Source organism: Anomalospiza imberbis, chromosome 12 (genome assembly GCF_031753505.1).
Source record: "Anomalospiza imberbis isolate Cuckoo-Finch-1a 21T00152 chromosome 12, ASM3175350v1, whole genome shotgun sequence".
Lineage (NCBI taxonomy): Eukaryota > Metazoa > Chordata > Aves > Passeriformes > Viduidae > Anomalospiza > Anomalospiza imberbis.
In genome coordinates this window covers 17,855,139-17,874,377 of record NC_089692.1, presented here as the reverse complement: position 1 = coordinate 17,874,377, position 19,239 = coordinate 17,855,139, and the positions used below count along the sequence as shown (strand labels likewise).

General features: G+C 46.0%; 1 protein-coding gene across 2 annotated transcripts; it reads right to left on the bottom strand.

Annotated features, from left to right (window-relative positions):
- Positions 1-4,627: 4,627 nt before the first annotated feature.
- WFDC1 (WAP four-disulfide core domain 1) lies at positions 4,628-18,831 on the bottom strand. Of its 2 annotated transcripts, none has more exons than XR_011003479.1 (7): positions 18,655-18,831; positions 12,789-12,955; positions 11,693-11,776; positions 9,115-9,255; positions 7,283-7,324; positions 5,933-6,007; positions 4,628-5,151 (listed from the first exon to the last, which is right to left on the bottom strand). XR_011003479.1 is itself a non-coding variant. In XM_068203131.1 (7 exons), the coding sequence occupies exons 1-6, from the start codon at positions 18,796-18,798 to the stop codon at positions 5,949-5,951; spliced, it is 666 nt and encodes a 221-aa protein (XP_068059232.1). In that variant the 5' UTR covers positions 18,799-18,831; the 3' UTR covers positions 4,628-5,151; positions 5,933-5,948. The 2 variants fall into 2 exon arrangements, 1 of the variants encoding a protein (XP_068059232.1); XM_068203131.1 differs by having other exon boundaries at positions 12,789-12,984.
- Positions 18,832-19,239: the final 408 nt, after the last annotated feature.

The following is a 19,239-nucleotide window of genomic DNA, read 5'->3' as shown; positions in this document are numbered from 1 at the left end:
CAGCAAACTGGGGAGGAACAGCGTGGTTTGGGCTCAGGACCACGGCCCTCTCTCTCATCTTTGTGTTCCCTCAGTTCTGTTATGGGAAATTACATTTGATGAGATGGAATAAATGCAGGAAAAAAAAGTTGTTTTTTGCCCCTCACTCTGAGAAATTGCTGAATGGATTCAAGTTTCATTTTCTTGCTGCTGTTGATTTCTGCATGTTAGGAAATCTAATGAAAAATTAATGTATTTTGCTATCCCATGGCTCAGAAAATGCCAGGAATAGACTGAATCAGGACTATAATGTTAAGAAAACAACACTAATACAAGTTGTATTTCTTCACTATATAATTTTCACACTCTAAAAACATAACACACAGCACAATTACAGTGGCCTTACAGTATTTCCTATTTAATTGGATAACAACACTCCAGTTCTAAGGAAATTATTGGAAAACTTTTTTTTTTTTTCTTTTAAGTAAAAAATATCAGTTATCAAGACACACACAGCAAAGGACCCATTCTCTGAGACCCCCTGAGCCCAGAAATATGATGCTGTGAGCTCAAAACTCACAGCTCCTTCACCTGCTCCCCAGCCAGAACTGGGGCTTGTTGCACTTTTGTTCCTCTTGTGCCACCTTGAGGGAAAAAATCTCTTCTGCACGGGTAGAATGGAGTTTGCTGCTACCCAAAAATCCAAACACTTCACTTTTGGGTTGGGATTTCCCTGGGCAGAACTTCTGCTGCTCCTGGTTTTTTAAAGCAAAGAACAAAGTTTACAGCCACGGTTCTTTTCCATCTTGCCTCATAAAGGTGGAGTAAAATCCTTAGGTCTGTCCCCAGGTGTGTAATGGGGAAGGAAGAGGGAATTTCATGAAAGCTTTTGGTTTCTTTTTGCACAGTTTCCATTGCTTAAATTGGGAGACTCACCTCGTGGGGGGGCTCAGGATGAGTGGAACAAGCCCCACCATCCACAGCTCTGCCTGGGAAATTCTCTATCTTTTTTGTTTGACACAGCTTCTCTTGTTGTTCTTGCTATTTTGTCTGCATGGAAAAAGGTCCAAGAGGTCCAAGTGATCCTAAGTATCCCAAGGATCATGAGAGGTCCAAGTGATCCCAATGATCCCAAGGACCATGAGAGATCCAGGTGATCCTAATGGACCATGAGAAGTCCAAGTGATCCCAAGGACCATGAGAGGTCCAAGTGATCCTAAGGACCATGAGACGTCCAAGTGTTCCTAAGAATCCCAAGGACCATGAGAGTTCCAAGTAATCCCAAGGACCATGAGAGGTCCAAATGATCCTAAAGTACCATGAAAGGTCCAAATGATCCCAAGGATCCCAAGGGCCATGAGAGGTCCAAGTGATCCCAAGGACAACTTCACTGGCGCAGTGAGGAGCTACCCTGACACCTGGTGCTGCCTGGGGTCATCTCAGCCCCCCCAGACCTTCCCAAAGTGCCAGCACCCGCTGCTGTCCCCCCATGGCTTGGCTGCAGGCAGTTCCTCTCCCTGCCGTGGTGTCAGGGCAGTGCAGGAGGACTCCTGCCCCTCCTGACGAGCAGGTAGAGCAGGACCGGGTGGGTGGAGCAGGTGGGATGGTGGAGGCTGGGAACGGCCCAACCCTTCTCCTGTGCCAGCTCTGTCCTGCAGTGGGCACAGCCCAGCTCTGACCTTTGCCTTGCTTGGTTTCTCCACCTTCCGAGGCTCCTGCAAAGCTGCCTGAGCAGCTGCTGGTGCAGCCCAAACCACCTGAGCTGGCAGCACCAGCACTGCCCCAGTGCAAACAAAGGGTCACTTCTCCTGGGGTACCACCCCCAGCCTCCCCAGGGCTGTGCCATTCCCATTCTCTGGACAGAGAGACACAATTCTGTCTCTCAGGAAAAGCACAGAGAGAAGAGAAAACAATCTTTATCTCTGCCCCTTTGTTTTGCCCATGTGGAATGTGGTGTGGAGATTGTTCACCTGCAGTGATTGCTGGGTTGGATCCTGGTGAAGGTTGTTTGGGGTCAGTGACCAGTGGGATCCAGCTGTGGCTCGGGCTCTCAGCAGAGTCACCAGTTTGAGTTTGTTAGATGGGTGAGTAAGAAGTAAGTGTGTAGCATAGGATAGTCTCTCTTTTAAATAGTATATTAATGTAATATAGGATAGTTTTAATAAAGCTATCCTTCAGCCTTCTGATCTGGAGCCAGACATCAGCATTTCTTCCTGCATCGGGGGTTTGCTGCATTTTTACTGTACAGGGCTGTTCACCTGCTCCTCTGTGGGCAATGAAAATGCCAAGAACTGAGGGTCTGACCCAAAACAGGGCCCCTCTGGAAGGGGACAGAGGTGCTGGATGTGTTTTGGGGTCTATCACCTCCCTTCCAGTGGAGAAAATTACTTTTGTCTCCCTACATTTGTGTTATGTTCTCCCAACAACTAAAATTTAGAAGTTTTCTCCTTTTTTTTTTTTTTTCCAATAATCCAAAGCTGAAAATACACCAAAAAGACCCAACAGAAACTCAGCAGGGTTGAAAAATAGACTGGTCACTTTTTATTGAGCACCAAAGCAGAACCTGAATGGCACAAACCAAGGAGGGCTGCCCAGATCCTCGGGGATGTGGGAGGCCGTGGGCATTGCAGCACTCAGTGACACACAGGAAGGTTATCATAGCACCAAACACGCTGCAAAGTGGTCATGAAAATGTTAAAAACATCCTACACCAGGCATTTCCTACTGTGCTGCACCAAGCTGCTGATAAAGCACCTGTTTTTGGAGAGAAGAGCAGCTGAGGACAGCTCACTTGCTCTGTGTTTTCATTTCAGTGTCTGAGTTTCACATTTCAGTGTGTCACTGTTGAAAACACAGCACTTTGTCAAGTCCCTTCTGTGGCTTTTCTGAGTTTGACAATTAATAACTTGAATTAACTTGGAAAAAACCCCCTGAGCATTATAGCACCACGAAGAAGGGTGATGGCTGTGAAACACCCAGTAAACAGAAATTCACCATCAAATTATTAATTTGTCAATTTTCTTTTTTCTTTTTTTTTTTTTTTTGTTTTTTAATTCCTTTTGCAAGCAGAAAATACCTGTACTGTCCCACCCAGGAGGTCAGGTGGTTTGTAGCTTCTGCAGCTTCAAAGAAAACAGACACTGAAGTGAATGTGTCCACTCAAATTAATAATATTTTGGGCTGCTTTGAGAGATTAGGTTGAGATTTGAAGTTTTAATCTTTCAAATTTGTGAATGCACACCACCAATTTCTCAACTAGCGCCTCACAAGGTTTTAGGAATTTTTTAGTTTAAAATAGAACATTTTGGCTTTTACCCTTGGGGGCCAGCAGTGATCACTGGAGGGCTTTTCTCATTTACTCAGAATTTGATTTTTTCCTGCAGGAAGTAATGCTGAACAAAATCAATCCATTTCACTCAGCAGCACTGAGGAGCAAGGCTGCAGTAGGATAAAGTGACAAGTTTCTGGTCTGAACACAGATTGGAACTATAAAGTATGGATTGGAGCCTGGATAACCTGGTCTAGTGGAAGGTGATGAGCTTCAAACTCCCTTCCAACCCAAACCATTCCACAATTCTCTGGTTCTGTGTCTCTTGTCTCCAAGCAGGAATTAAGATCTCGCTGCTGGAAGCTGCACAGGATAAAATTCTAGAAACAGCTCTGTCCAAACATGGTGCTGCATTTAAGATCTTGCACTTTTTTCAAAGTGAATTCAACAAATGAAGATATTTAGGAAAATGTCGAGCCCTTCAGCTGTTCATTTGCTCTGTGAAGCACCCAGGACTGTGTTTAGAATAGGAAACAGAAGAGCAGTTTGGCACCTTCCCTCTCTCCAGCTGCAAATGTGATGTGCAAAGTAGCAAGAGTTTTATAGGTGTCTTGGATTTGGCTTAAATCATTTAGTGAGTGGAAAAAAAATAATCCTGTATTTTGTGAGTGGAAGAGGTGCTTGCATTTGTGAATTGGGTATTGATATGCAGTGCTTATAAATGTATTTATGTGCAAATCAAAATGCTAATTTCATGCATGCAGGTGGGGACGTGGAAGAAACCATGGAGCAAACGTGGCTTTTCTGCCAAACAATTCTGGCTGGTTTATCACAATAAATGCAACTGTCCCTTCAGGACTGCCACAGGAAAGGAAAACCTTAATAGAAAACGTGTTTTCCATTGTATAATGGTAAACAGCTAAAAGAAGCTGTGAGGCCCAAATACCAACATCCAGACCTTAAAGATTTAGAGAAATCAACACAAAGGCACAGGACTCCTGAGGAGCAGTGGCCCATCTGCCAGACAATCCTTTTCAGCACGCAAATTTATCCTGGATTTGATTTTCTAACACATTTAACAAATTATCCAGACTTCAGGCCTCTTGCTGAGGTTTTGCAGGTACAAACCCACAGATTTAGTGAGTATTAACTGTGCTGGCTAAAAACAGCACATTACAAAACCTGGCATGCATTTGTGTGTCTGCCTGGATATTGCAGGAAGGAATCTGTTCCATTATTAACTCTCAATCTGCAGCTCACCAGACTGAGAAGAGGAAAGTAACCTAAAAACATTTATAAAGCTATTTTTGCTCCTAGCTTAAACTTCCTCAAATTCTTAAGACTTCAGCTTCAGCCATTTAGAGCGGGTGCCAAGCCTGGTTTTTATCTGGGTGTAAATAGGAAAAGAAGAAACTTGCAGGTTTCTTTGAATTTTAAGCTGATGAAAAGGCTCCTTTAAAGGGGTTGTTCAAGATAGGCAGGCACTGGATTTGATCCAGAGAACCTCTTTAGTCTCACTTATTTTAAAGCAACTTAGATATGATATTTAGGTAGAATTCTGACATCACTGGGTTGTGTTCACAGGCCTGAAATCTGAATTGGTCACACAAAAAGCACATGAGGGCAGGCTCTGCGTCAGCAGCCTGATCATGGCACTGTGGCTTACAGGGATCCCTTGGAGGTGTTGGCATTTCATTTGTAGAAGGGCAGCTGATAGGCAGTGTGGCTTCCTTCAGGGGATTGCATTTCACCCCTTCCTGGTGGGGTTAAAATCTGGACTCATCCTGTTCCTTGGATAATGAATTTTTTGGTCGGTGATGGGCAGGGATCAGGGGGTGCTGGAGATGTGGAGATCTGGGACCAGAAAGCTGCTGGGTAAAGCATTCCTTGACAGAGTGGTCCAGCTGGGTGAAAACCAAACAACAAAAGAAAAAAAAAAAAAAAAAAGGAAGAGGAATTAAAATATTTATCCTTCCTAGGATGTTTGCACAGAACTTGTCTTTAAGTAGCTGAGTAATCTTACCAGCCAGCCTGACGTAGGTACAGAACGACACTGAACTGCTTTGTTTTCACAGCTCCCAGCTAAACCCAAGTTAATTTTAAAGTGAAGCTGAAAGTGTTGAGAAAACCATCTTGGGACAGAACTTTGGTGTAATAAATCTTGTCATTCTTGCCTAATGCAAGGCTGATAAAACAGACAGAGCTTTTGCAGTTGTCTTGGTTCTGGCCATGTAAATGTGCCTTTGCTCACATGACTGGGTGCCACTGCTCAGCACAAGCGTTCACACACATAAAATTATCCCACAAAACCCCCCACGTGCTGAAGTATTTGCAAGACTGACCCTTTTTCCAGTCAGGCCAGAATAAACAGCTTTTTAATTTGTCTGGCAAGGCCCAGTTACACCTGTGTTAGTGGAAGCCCCTAAACACAAAGTTTAAAGTCTTAAGGAACACCAATTATTTTTCATCCTAAAATCACCCCATCCTCTAAATACCCACAAGGCAAAGGTTCTGCAAAGAGATCAGGTGTGTCTGGTGGAATGAGAGTGCTTCATGCACCTGTACAGAGTTTTAAGGTGCTGTCCTTAGAGGAAATATCACCCTCAGACATTGTTTCTCTGAATAATTGCAGTCTAAGCAGCAGCAATTTCCACCCAGCTTTCCCTTTATTCACAGGGCACTTACCCAGGCACACCTTCAATTAGCCTAAATGCTTCTGCTGGTTTTTCACGTAGCCGACCAAATTGTTGGAATTGCTCCCTGTAAAACAAACATCAGCAAAGCCAGGTTTTGGGTTGGGCTGTGGCAAATGGTTTCTCGAGGTTTTCTCAGCAGTGCAGTTTACAGTTTCTTGTTAGTGAAATAGTCTCACAACTAGGAGTTTGGTAGCTTTTTATTAGCAAGGCACAAAATGGTTAACTAACTCTTGTTACAAGGTCTTTTAAAACGAAACTATTTAATTAAGAAAGGACATTTAGATTATTTTTCCTTTTAACCTAATAACTGATCCTTTGAAGCCCACAATGCAGACTTTTCTGTCCAATCACAGAACATTACTTAAACTCATGAAGAAGAAGGAGAAGGTAAAGAAGAACAACTTGTCTCTAATCTAAAACTTCTATCTTGCTTCAAATTTATTTCTATATTCTAAAACCCCAAACTCTAAGTTTTTTACTCTGTGATATTACACATTTCTAACTAACTATATACTCATTAAGCTCAGTACTATTAATCAATTTTTAAAGTCTTCTCCACAGCTTTAGGTCAAATGTAATGTTCTCTCGTGGGTCTGTGCCTTTCAGTACAGGACATTTAAAATTCTTAGCATCCAGGATTCCAACATATTGGTATAATTATTTAACAGAGCTGGGCTAGCCCACACTGGAAGAGATGAAAGGAAATCCTGTCATGGTTTTATCAGCCAAAGTGGCCAAATCTGACTGTTTGTAAATCTTATGTCAAAGATGCTGTCTAGTTATACCCAAATGTCACTTCCAATCTGATCCACATCCAAGAGAGAGGAACCAGGAGCTTTGGAACTGTGAGGAAAGATGTGGGAGATGCTCCTGCTTTCTTTGAGCCCCAGATTTGTGAGGAACCTGACACGTCTGAGGGAACTCACTGGGCTCCAGCCATCCCTTATCTCTTACCACAGTCCAAGACTCTGCTTTTGACAGAGCTCTGTGTTCAGCTGCAAGGAGTCCTGGGCCAAGAGCAAAGCTCCAAAAATATGCTTAAAAATACAATACATTATTGGACTGGGTGGTTCCCCTTGTAGAAGACTGCATCATTTAACTCATTCTGTCACGGCTGAAAATTGTGATTCTCACAAGTCCACAGTCAGGACATTGTAGATTTTAAAATAAGATCTTCTGACCAAGGCATAGAGAGTTGAAGATAAAGAATCTCTTTTTTCTATGTACAAACCTTAATTTCATAAAGAGCAAATTCCTTGTAAGCATTGCAAAAATGATAAAGCTTAATAGCAACAACAACAACAACAACAACAACAACCACCTCATGCCAGCAGCTTACCAAAATATTCCTTGTAATACTTATGCCTCAGGTTGTGTCCATCTGGAAAAGAAGGTGCATGGTGAGAACATACCCAGCCAGCTTTCATTTTTTTGGTGTTAAACTCTGGCCTTCTGTGTACAGCACAGAGAAATTAGAGATAGGGAAATAATAACCTCACAATGAGGGAAATAAAAGTCCTCTGTAGCTGAAGTAATTTGGGTTGCTATAAACTTCTTATAAACTGCTGAGATTACTGAGCTCTGTGGGCACAACTCATTTGCCATAAGAGTGGGAATTGTCACTAGCATTTATAACTTTTTCAATAGCTACAAGTCAAGGAACCACAGTCTTTCCCAAATGAAATAAAATTTGGGTAGCATTTCAGACCGTCTATTAGTATTTTACCTAATTCAAATTCTATCTATTTTGTTCTGTTTACCACTTATATAATTATTTAAGCCCATAGAAATACTTCATGTCTAGGATCCCCACAGTTCTCCATTACACTGGTTACTATGGATGTTATTAAAGAAAAGGTTATAAAAAAGAGGATTCAAAAACCCTGGGAAAACTCTCAATCTGTTTTGGAAGCAGCTCAGAGACCTGGTTTGATGCTTCCCCTGTTTTTTACAGTGACCAAATGGCTGATGTCTCACATCTCTACACTGAGGTGATCTGTAGCCCAGTGCCAATGTACATATCCTACCATTCAATGAATTATCTAAACATGTTATGAGCTTTCCTGGAAAATATTTTGGCATGTATGGAATTCTTTTTCGGGCAAATGCGTCAGCAGAGTAAAGGCAACAAACTTTTGGATGAAGAAAGCAAAGTCAGAAGACAAAACTGGACTTTAAAACTCAGATTTCTCACTTAAGCGTGCAGAAACTTATAAATATTTCTGATTTTTGTGCTGTGTAGTAACAGCACATGCAGACACAGCCCCAGAGGACACTGGCACGAGTGTCCTGGTGTCCTGGTCCCTTCCTTTCTGGTTCTGCCCTGCAAACATCAGCATGCACGAAAAGTTTTTTTTCCATTCAAGAGAGAGGGGGAAATGTGGGAAATGGATTTGTAGAGAATTCTCAAAGCCTGACAGAAGGCTCACACAGTGTGCATCTGTGTGCAAACCTTGAGACAAAAAATGCTGACTTAGAAATGCCATGGAGTAGGGCAGACATTGTTGAGAGAGAAAGGGAACTAGAAACAAGTTTCAAAGGATGGCCTTGCAAGTAAGACTGGATACTTTGGAGAAACAGAACTGTGAAAGATGCATCGGAGTAGGACCCACGAGGGGTAGTTTTAGATGATTGGCTTTAAGGCATCTACAGCAGCGTGGCAAAAAGCTGACAGGCCAAGAAGCACTTATAATGTATTGTAATTAAGAAATAGTTCACTTCTGATTGTGATGGCGTGAATTACAACATCTGTATCGTCTCACCCTTCACATGAGACTGAAAATGGAATAAAAGTTTTTAAAACGCCTCTCAGCTACCCCATGTCTGAGCCAGAAAAAGGCATAATCCCACAAAGGGATGTTTCCTGCAGGGACCTACCTGGGAAAAGGCATAATCCCACAAAGGGAGGTTTCCTGCAGGGACCTACCTGGGAAAAGGCATAATCCCACAAAGGGAGGTTTCCTGCAGGGACCTACTTGGGAAAAGGCATAATCCCACAAAGGGAGGTTTCCTGCAGGGACCTACCTGGGAAAAGGCATAATCCCACAGAGGGAGGTTTCCTGCAGGGACCTACCTGGGAAAAGGCATAATCCCACAAAGGGAGGTTTCCTGCAGGGACCTACCTGGGAAAAGGCATAATCCCACAAAGGGAGGTTTCCTGCAGGGACCTACCTGGGTTTCCCCGGAGCTTGATGCACTGGCCCCTGTTGGGGATGCCCTCGGCCGTGTTGCCCGGGTTGATGATGTGGCATTCGTAGCCCGTGGGGCAGTGCAGGGGCTCGTCCCCGTCCTCCGTGGTGCTGCAGGCCTCGGCTGCAAGAGAAGCCTGCAGGTCACCAGCCACGCTGTGACACCCGCGGGGACCCCAACACGGCCACCACCCCACCTCAGGCTCCTTGGCACGAGGGCAGCACGGGGCCGGCCCCTCCTGGCACAGCTCAGCCCCATTCCCTGCACAATCCCTCCCCACAGCCTGGTGTGCCAGCTGCGGGGTGGACACCACCCGCCACCCACGCCGTAGGGTTTTAGCTTGTATGTTTGTCACATATTTGTAATCCTGCAATTCTTTGTGTGATGCCTTAAGCTTTAGCTTTTGTATTTTTCAGATTCTGCACCACATTGGAGTGAGACTCTGAGCTTCATACAAATTGTTAGCAAGTTCTCTTCACAGTTTAGTCCGACACAACAATCCTCTTCCAACACAAGGACCAAGGACATCTTTGCAGCTTCAAGCCCAAAATGTATAAACAACAGGGAATTGAGGAGAGCAAACTGGGAGGATGGGACTGTATAACCTGGAGCTGGAATTGAACAATTAACCCCAATATAGAAATGGACCAAAACTTATAAAAGTGTGAAAACTCGTGACCCATCGTCCATCTTGGGTGGAGCCATGGCCAGGCTCTTGAACTGCCCAAGGTGTATCCATTGAGGCCTTTTAATAAATACCTATTTTATTTCTTTAACTCTGCCCAGCCTCTGCTCCAGGTAGCCTCTTTAGGCACCAAGTGTATAACTCTGAACTCCATATCCAGTGTTAGCTGCTGCTTCCCCATTTTGGGCAGACACAGCAATTCCTCTCCAGGCCTGGCAATCAAGGACACCTCACTGCCTCAGGCCAGAGATGGAAACAAAAGTGAGTTTTGGGGGGGAGCAAACTTGGGGTAAATTACTTCATTACCTGAAGCTGTAATTGAAAGATTAACCCCCAATATGCAAATGGAACTTATAAAAGTGTGAAAACCTGTGATCTGTAGTCCACTTTTGGGTGTAGCCCCTGGGAGGCTTTGTCTGCCCTAAATGTAGCTTAAGGCCCTTCAACAAATATAAATAAACTGCTTTTTATCCTCTCAATTTTGTCTGACCTCTGTCCTTAGGTAGCCTAAAAACCATCAGCACTGCCCACCACGCAGGATGATCCCATCAAGGGGCTGCTCTCCCCAGGCAGGGATAAGTGTGTCCCACCAGGCTCTGGGCTGGGTGAGGATGGGGAATGTGAGCAGGAAGCTGGCAGTGTGCTGCTCTGTGCTCTGCTCCACGCCCACGGACCTGCTGCTGAATCCAAACCTCAGGTGTGACTCTCTGCGGGGTCAGGCAGTGCCACCCCTGTCCCAAACAGAGGTTTCACCACTTTGGCCTGGGATAGGCAGCAAGTGCAGCTCAGAATGGGAAGGTAAACCAGACCTGGGCAGTGTTTGTGGCCATTACATGTACAGACTCTGCAGGGCCGCTCCTCCCTCCCTTTTTAATTTCAAGTACCTCTGCTGTAATTCTCATGCCATGACTGATGGTTCTTACTTCCCTAATTACTCCCTCAAGTTGAGATGAAGGTGTTCAGATAAGAACAAATAATATAAGCATGACACGGATGGATGAGGAGGAACCTATTTTATCTTATTTCTAGCTGTGCAGCTCCAATGAGCTGGAGGCAGGATTTTCTCTTCAAGAACTTGGAGTTTCCATTATAGATGAGAGTTGAGGCTCAGCGAGTCTCAAACCATCTGTGTAAGACCAAAGAGAGGAATTTATTGGCACTACCTGGATCTGACTAAAGCTGATCAAAAGCTGGGTTAACTTTTCCATGAAAAACCCAAAAACTTCAGGTGTCCATACATCTGGGAATGCCTCATAGAAGAAAACTTCTCTTCCCACCTCCCCACTTCTTCCTTTTTTCAGTTTTAGGTATTGGAAAAAATGAATTAAAACCCCCTTCCCTATGGAATGAACCTGAGAAGCTCAATCTCATTGTCAGTCTCCAAACTGAGATGCCCCAGGTTCACGTCAGCTTGGCACAGCTCTGCAGCAGTTTGCCAGGGCTCCTGTCCAAATCAGCTTCAGATCCAAGAGCCACAGCCACAGCCCCAGCCCAAGGCATCTGGGTGATGAGGCCACTCTGGATTAAAGGATCTCCCATTCCAAGTCCACCCACATTCTATTAGGAAGCTGAAGGCAGAAAATTATGTGTATGATGACAAAGCCTTTTTCTAAAAGGAAGATTTATCTCTAATTTGAAGAATGGGTACAAGCCCAGTCCCCTGCAGCATTCCTAGTGCTCATAATCCATATCCACAAAAAGTATTTACTGCACCAGAAAGCAGCTCCCAGCACCATACTGAGTTATTCCTGTGGAAACTCCAGACAAATACTAGCAGCCCAACATCCCAGGCAAACTCTGTGCAGGAGGGATTTATTCTCCAGGGCCTTTGTGTGATTATGGATGTTGCAGAGAAGACAGAGAAATGTCCTGTACCTTGTAAGACTTCCTCTGGGCCATCCAAAAGCCACCCATTGCCTCCCAGCCAGCGAGGTTTGGGCTGAACCAGCCAGTCCAGGACTGCAGAAGAGAGAAATAAGAGACCACAGTGTCAAGATGTAGCAGCCACAGGGCACAGAGTTATGGAAAAATCATGGATTTCCTCTAAGTGCCTGTGAGGAGGCTGCCTGATGGATTGATCTGATTTGGACTTATATTCATGTTTTTGTTGTCCCAGTGGAAAGGGAGACATGGATGTTATCCAGGGCCACAAGAACCTGGTGTCCTAGAGGCCCAAGCAGCTGCTGCTTCCCATTCTCATTCCCATGGCAGGGGATGGTGAGCTGGCTGCCTCAGTTCTGTCAGCACTAATTCAGGCCAGGATTGCCTTTTTTCCTGAATATATAAACACAGGAACATGGAATATGGGGTTTGGGTTGGAAAGGACCTTAGGGATCACCTCATTGCAATCCCTTGCCATGGGCAGGACACCTTTCACTATCCCAGGCTGCTCCAAGACTCATCTGACCTGTCCTTGGACACTTCCAGGAATGGGGCATGGAAAATGCCATCCCAGGAAAACAACTAGCCTTGAGTGACTTCCACAATTCATCCAAGTAGAAATTTTGCCACACCAGCTTGCCGCAGACACATTTTTGACTCATCAACCCGCCAGAAACCACAAGTGCAGAACACAACTCAGAATCACAGAATCACAGAATAATGAGGTTGGAAGAGACCTCTAAGATCATCAAGTCCAACCCATGCCTTAACACCTCAACTAGACTATAGCACCAAGTGCCATGTCCAGTCTTTTTTAAACACATCCAGAGATGGTGATTCCACCACCTCCCTGGGAAGACAATTCCAGTACTTTATTATTCTTTTGGTGAAAATTTTTTTCCTAATATCCAACCTGTACCTTCCCTGACATAGCTTGAGACTGTGAGCTCTTGTTCTGTCAGTGCTGCCCGGTGGAAGAGACCGACCCCCACTCGCACTCCAACCTCTCTCCCCGCACCCAACGCGCCTGAAGATCACCGGCATCTCCACGAGCCCCTCTGCCTCCCAGCTCCCCCAGGGCTGCCTGTACCTGGCGGGGGCTGCACGGACTCGAGGCAGGCGTAGATGCAGCCGTTGTAGCAGCAGCGCTTGTGGCGCTCGCACTCGGCGTCGGAGCGGCAGCTGGGCACCTCGCAGGCGCGCTCCGGCAGGCTCTGCGGCGGCGGCGGGCACCGGTCGTTCTTCTGGTGCTGGGAACTGTGAGAATGAAGAGGGTACTCATAATCCTTTGCAAAGAGAAGAAAAGGAAATCAGGTTCGGCGTAAGGTGAGTTACGGAGCATCCCGCCGGGGGAAGCGGGACAAGGGGTTTCAAAAAGTGGGTTTTGAGCGTTCGGTTCTCCTCTCAGAGAGGAGAGATGAGTGTGCAGCTCCCCCAGCACTGTGTGATTCCCTCAGTGGAGAGCTTTGGAAACACCAAACAAGCACTAAGTTATTGTCATTGCAACATCTCAATATATAATTGAGATTATTGCACTGAAAATTAGGAGGTAAAAAAAAATCTTTTAAAGTCTTTTATACTTGTCTGGGAAACTGAGAGAAAACTCCAGGCATCCTCGTGATGAGGACACCAAAACACTTTGATGGGGAAGCAGTGGAAATGAGGGCTCTGTGTTGTTTTGGGACATGAGACTAATGTCCCCGGTAGCACCTCTCTCCTCAGTGGGCTCCTTCCATCTCCATCACCTTGTCTGGACCAGAATTTATACAGGTGCCTTTCAAGTTTATCCACAGTGGAGCTCTGGGCTGTTAAATTAGAGACCATTTCCAAACCATGGGACATTCTGGGTGAGATCTGTGAGAGTGATGGCAGCTTTGTCCCAAAGAAAATGAGCCCTTGTTTCACTGCAGTGGAAAGAAGCTGAGCTGCTCACTGCAGACTGACAGGACAAGGGAGGTGTAAAGTGCATTAACAGGCCCAGGAACATTTATGAGGCACCATTCAGATATTTTTCACACTGGGGCTGTTTTAGGAAGAAGCCAAATCCCTCCAGCAGAGAGGTGAATCACCCCAGCCCACTCCTCTCTCACCTGTGGCTCAACCACTCCCTCACCTCTGGGCTGAAGAAAGTGCTCAGAGCACTCAGGCCTCAGAATTATTAACAACCATCTATAAACTCTCATAAAATCAAAAGTGGATTCTGGATTTGCGCTTTTAAGAGATCAGCATCAAGCCAGGGGCATGAAGTGAGCTCTGCCATGGCCCCACAAGCAGGCTGGTAAAGTTATAAATACATAAAAATGTGTGTAAATATATACTTGGCCAAATCATTGGTGTGTTACAAAATCAGTGATGAGAAACTGGGGTTGTTATTCCAAGAACAAACATGGTACAACAGTCCCCCAGGGGTTTCTAAGAAATGTCACCACCAGACTATGGAGAAATGTGAGGTGAGATTAACATCCCTCTCTTCATCCTGCTCCATCCTTATGCTGTAACCCCCAATGGCTCCTTTGGAGCATCTGTCCTGTGACAACAGCCTGTTCCCACATGGATTCTCCCAAAAGCCGGCCAAGGAGAGGCCACTGCAGGAGAGGGAGTGTCAGAGGGACAGAGAATTCCTGATGTTTTCACTAGTGACAGTTTCCCGCCCTGTTCCCCATATCAATAAACAATTTCTGCTTTTTCCTTTAAGACCCTTCTGTGGCATTGCTTTCCCATGAACTGGTAGGCTGTTTAAACCACTAAAAAGGTTTGGAAAAACCCAATTTTGATGATGTTTTCCACGCTGAAGGTGCAAGCTCTCATATTTGTCCATTCCTCAAAAGCTGCAAACACTCCGAATTTGAAACATGTTTTAAAATCAAAGATATTGAAAATGCACTTTTTTTGGTTTTGTTGCTTTTTTTTTTTTCCCTGGGGTTGCTGGATTTTAAATAGAGACAAATTTCATCCCAGCTATAATTTTGGGATATAAGGGAGCACTGAACAACAAATCTGTGTAGTTCCAAACACTGAACAGGTTTCCTTGTTGGAGGGAGTGTTCATCCTGGAAGCTCACAGTTTACTATTCTACTTGAAAGGTCATCTGCAGACGGAAATGGGACCAAAATAATATTGGCAAATAATGGATACATGAAAAAACCACCAAACAATTACTGCAATTGCTTCACAGATGATTCAGAAACCAAGAAGCCAAAACTGCAATGAACAGCTGGCTCCATGAATGAAATTTCCGTTGGGGAACAATATAACAGTTGTAGCCAAATAACTTTGTACCTCATGACCTCCCTGCCCATTTTCTCTGGTCACCTATTGCTCCCAACTCATTGCTTCCAAAATAAGAATATTTTGCTTATTTGGTTTAATAAACCCCCTTGTTTATGGGTGCATAAAACAGGATTCCCTCCTTCCCCAAAATAACCTGGTTAAGGATGTCTCCAGGTTTGGGTTATAAGGTTTTTTAAAAGCTCTCCCAGCATTCACAGTTTGGCTCTGATTTATTATTTTTGCAGATTGTGACGACAGTCAAAATTTCTTTAAAAACATTTTTCAGTGCAGGAGGTAAATTTCTGTTTCCCAGGGAGATTTATTAAATAATTTGATGACAATATCTGCCTTAGAGATAGCCAGAAACAAAGTAAGGGAAAAGGTTCAGAGTTCAGCTGAGGAACCCTGAAAGTCAACAAAGATGAGGAAAACCTGGATGGAATCACCCAGCCTCAGCCATAATTTCAACAGCAACTGAGGGATGCAGTCTACCTCCCAAAACCCCCAGACCTATTCTGTTATTTGTGTCTGGAACTGGTCCCTGAGCTTGTGGCAAAGCCCAGCTCTCTGCTAATTCATATTCTGCATGGAGCCCCTCGAGATGACACATGAGCTTTATTTCAGCCTCCCACCACCAGCTCTGGTCCTGGCAGGTATTCCCAAACACTGGCCAGAAAAAACCAAAAAAATACACAGTCAGAGGGACTTTTGAATCCTCCAATATTTCCATTAAAGACCTGGAAAATCACCCACCAGTGATGATCAAAGTGGCAAATATCAGACTGAAAGCAGCTTAAAGACTCTGAAGGACAAGAGCAAAGCAATGGGAATAATATTCTCCTGTTGTTAGCTCCGGATTTGTCATTTTGGTTCTGCTGTTTGCAGTTGGAAGGACGCTGCAGAACTGGGGTGGGCCCCAAGAGGATGCACAATAATAAGTAAAAGGCTGGAAAGCAGGAAATACAGAAAAAGGGGTGTGTGTGTGTGTGTGTGTGTGTGTGTGTGTGTGCAGGTTCCAAAAGGGAGGCTGAGGCTGCTCTGCTCACAGGTTACTCCGAGGATATGGGGGCCAGAACTCAAAGAGGGTACCCCAGGGCTGATTTATGACAGCTGGCTGCTGGAGGGTAAATAAATTGTTGGAAGAGCATTACAGCAGCTGTGAGGAATTCTTCATTTCTGGAAAACTTTAGAAGAAGGCTGGGATTTTTCTGAAACACTTGCTGTAGTTGACAGTGGAATGAAATCCAGACTGGCCCCAGTTTTTCCCAACAGCCATGATGGGTGTTTCATAACGAACTGAACCCACTCCCAGGTAGCTCCCTCCCTCTGCCCCTTGGGAACAGTCCCTGGAGCGTGGGGGCTGCAAACACCAGCTGCAAATCACTAAACTTGACAAGCGTCCCTCTGGAAAATATATGGATTTGTTTTAAAGCCCAGCTCCTGCATCCCACTGTTCCTGCCAGGTTTTTCTCCTCACTGCCATCCCTCTTTCTCCCTTCTCCAGTCCCACTTGACCCCTCCTTGCCAAACAACACCCTTCCTCAGGGTGAATGACCCGAGGCCCCCTGGCCAGACCCCAAGCCAGCTCCTCATCCTCACACCTGCCTGTCATTCTGCATCCAGCATTTTTCTGGATGCACTCCTCCTGCTGTAGCCTCAGATTTTCTGGGCTCAGACCACACAAAGCTGTGTCTTTTGGGGTGCCACAGGGATGTCTGTGGCCCATGTCCCATCTGGCTGCATGTTGCCATCAGCACCTCCATCTGTCATCCCTCCATCCAAGTGACTCACAAATCAGCTGCTCTGCCCCCAGACTCTGATTTTCCAACTGCAGGGAACACACAGCATTTGGTAGGAAAGAAAACATCCCTTGGAGAAACCAGAGGGGCTGCCAGAACTGCCTCCTGGTGCAGGAGAGGATGGAGAGCAGATGCTGTCCCCCTGACAAGGCTTTGAGGAGGAGAAAGAAAAGCATTTTCTGTTTTCCCTGGATCAATGTGTCTATCAATATGAGCAATTCTAGCTGAGCTTGCCAGATCAGTAGCACCTGGATTCAGGGCTGCCAGAAAAAACAGCCCTTTGAAGAAGTGCACGTTGAAATGAGAGGATATATCCCCAGGGGACTTGGCTCTGCCTCGGCAGGGCTCCTTATCTGAAAATCAACATGTAAATTCCTCTTCTGCTCCTGTCCTATCTCTCTGGGTCATTCACCTCATAGTTCCTATTAAATTTGAGCTTCACATTGAAATATGGCAGAAGAGCATACATATAAATGCACTTGCCAGTGAGTGATTTTGCAGGAAATGCAGCTCTTTATGTCACCATTTTCCAATTAAAGTGCAAACCAGAGGATACCCTATCCCAAGAGAGGCTATAATGGAGAAGATTTCTTAAAAAATCCTGAGGTGCCTTTCAAATATCAGCACAATGTTTCTGCACAATTTCAAGGAGAAAAGACAGAATTTCAGTTTGCTCATCGGGGGCAAAGGATGTGTGTCACAGTTCTGAGTCAGCAATTGCACAAACCAAATGTTGCCATGCATAAACATCACTCTAAATGTCATGGGCATAAAAACATCATTTTTGAATTAAAGCTGCAGAAAACAGATGGAGAGATCTGCCTGTGACACCAAGGTGCTGTTTGCACACATGCAGTGGTTGGAAGATGCAATCAGACCTGAGGATAAGAAAAGAAACTGTTTGGGGCTTGCACCCAAGCCATTCAAGGGGCAGAAACCTGGGCTTAGTGCTGGTTTCTAAGGGAACTCGAATGGATCAAGTAAAATTTCAAATCTGTGACTTTTTTATTTTCTTGTTTAAACAGCAGGTCCCAAAACTCAAACTGTCAAATTATTTTCCTTTTTTTTTTTCTACTCCCATTTCCTCCGTGGCCATCTCTGACAGTGGTTTGGCCCAGACACACCAGGGCAAGACTCAGCACCATCCCCTCCACTCGCTGCTGTCCCAGTTCCAGCTGCAGCCCTCCTGCAAAGTGGGTTTGGAGGCGGTGGCTGTGCTGTGCCCCGTGGAGCTGCAGGCTGCCAGGAGCAGGCACAGATGGTGGCACCCAGGCTGTGCCAGGGCGTGGGCAGCAGCTCTGCTCGCAGGGGATGTGCCAGGCACAGCCACGGGGATGGATTTCTGGGATCGCCACCCTTTAGGGTGATGGGCACGCCGGCCTGGCAGCGTGGGGCTGAGCTCTCTGTGCTCCGGGCATTTACAGAACCGTGGGCAATGCCACCATCCCTGCCCCCAGCACACATTTACCCAAAGTTACCCCAAAAGGCAGCACGGGAGCTGCGCAGGGAACCCTCCCTGCTCCAAGCACTAAATCCCATAAATCCCATTAATAAATCCCATAATCTTCCTGCCACTAAACCTCTCCCCGGAGCCGCAGGGTTTGCACCCCCCTTCTCGCCGGTCCCTTTTCGCTGGCTGTCCTGGGGGGTTTCCAGGGCAAGCGGTGCCAGTGCCCTCCCAAAGCTCTCTCCCTGCTCCCGGCGCGCTCCCCAAGCTTCCCCCTGCAGCAGCTAGGTGGCAAAAGTTTCGCACAGCCTGGGAAAATTTCGCGAATCGCCGGGATACAGAGCCAGCCCGCCGGTCCAGACACTCCTCATCCCAAAACACGTAAGGAGAGCTCCCCTTTTCGCGGCGAGCAGCCCCCAAACCCCCCCACCCTTACTCACATCGTATTTCTCCGTCATTTTCAGCAGAGCGCGTTTCCAGAGAGTCCTGGCACAGCCCGGCTCCGGCAGCACAACCAGGACGCACAGGGCTGCAGCCAAGACCTTTTTACACAATCGCATCTCTGGCAGCAGCCTGGAGCCCATCTTTTCGCAGGGAGAGATGGAAGAAGGAGCCCGGGAGCTGTCGGGATCCGGGCGGCCCCGAGGCTCGGCAGGGAGGGAGGGAGGCGGGGAGGGAGGGAGAGAGCGAGGGCTGAGCGCTCTGAGCCGCTTTTCCCTGCGCGGCTTCTGGGAAGGGAAAAGGGAAGGGAAAAAAAAAAAAAAAAAAGGAAAAAAAAAAAAAAAGAGCCCAGAGGCAGAAGCCGGGAGCTGCTGTTGAACTTCTTGCAGTTAGATCAGGTTCTCGGCTCGCATGTTCGCACAAAGCTCCGCTCTCCTCGAGTGATGGACGGGAAGATTACTTGGAAAGATTATTTTTAGACCTTTGTTCCCAACATCTGGCATCCTCCGAGAGCCCCATTCAGAGCCGAAGCGTGGGATCAGATGACAGCTGCCGCAGGGGGAAATAAAGGTCTCGGAGGGGTG

Excerpts from the sequence above, each read along its gene's own strand:
- WFDC1 (XM_068203131.1), bottom strand. The coding sequence starts at position 18,798 with ATGGGCTCCAGGCTGCTGCCAGAGATGCGATTGTGTAAAAAGGTCTTG. Across the intron at positions 11,777-12,788 it reads GTCCGTGCAGCCCCCGCCAG|TCCTGGACTGGCTGGTTCAG; the intron begins GTACAGGCAGCC and ends TCTCTTCTGCAG. Across the intron at positions 6,008-7,282 it reads GTATTACAAGGAATATTTTG|GGAGCAATTCCAACAATTTG; the intron begins GTAAGCTGCTGG and ends TTTGTTTTACAG.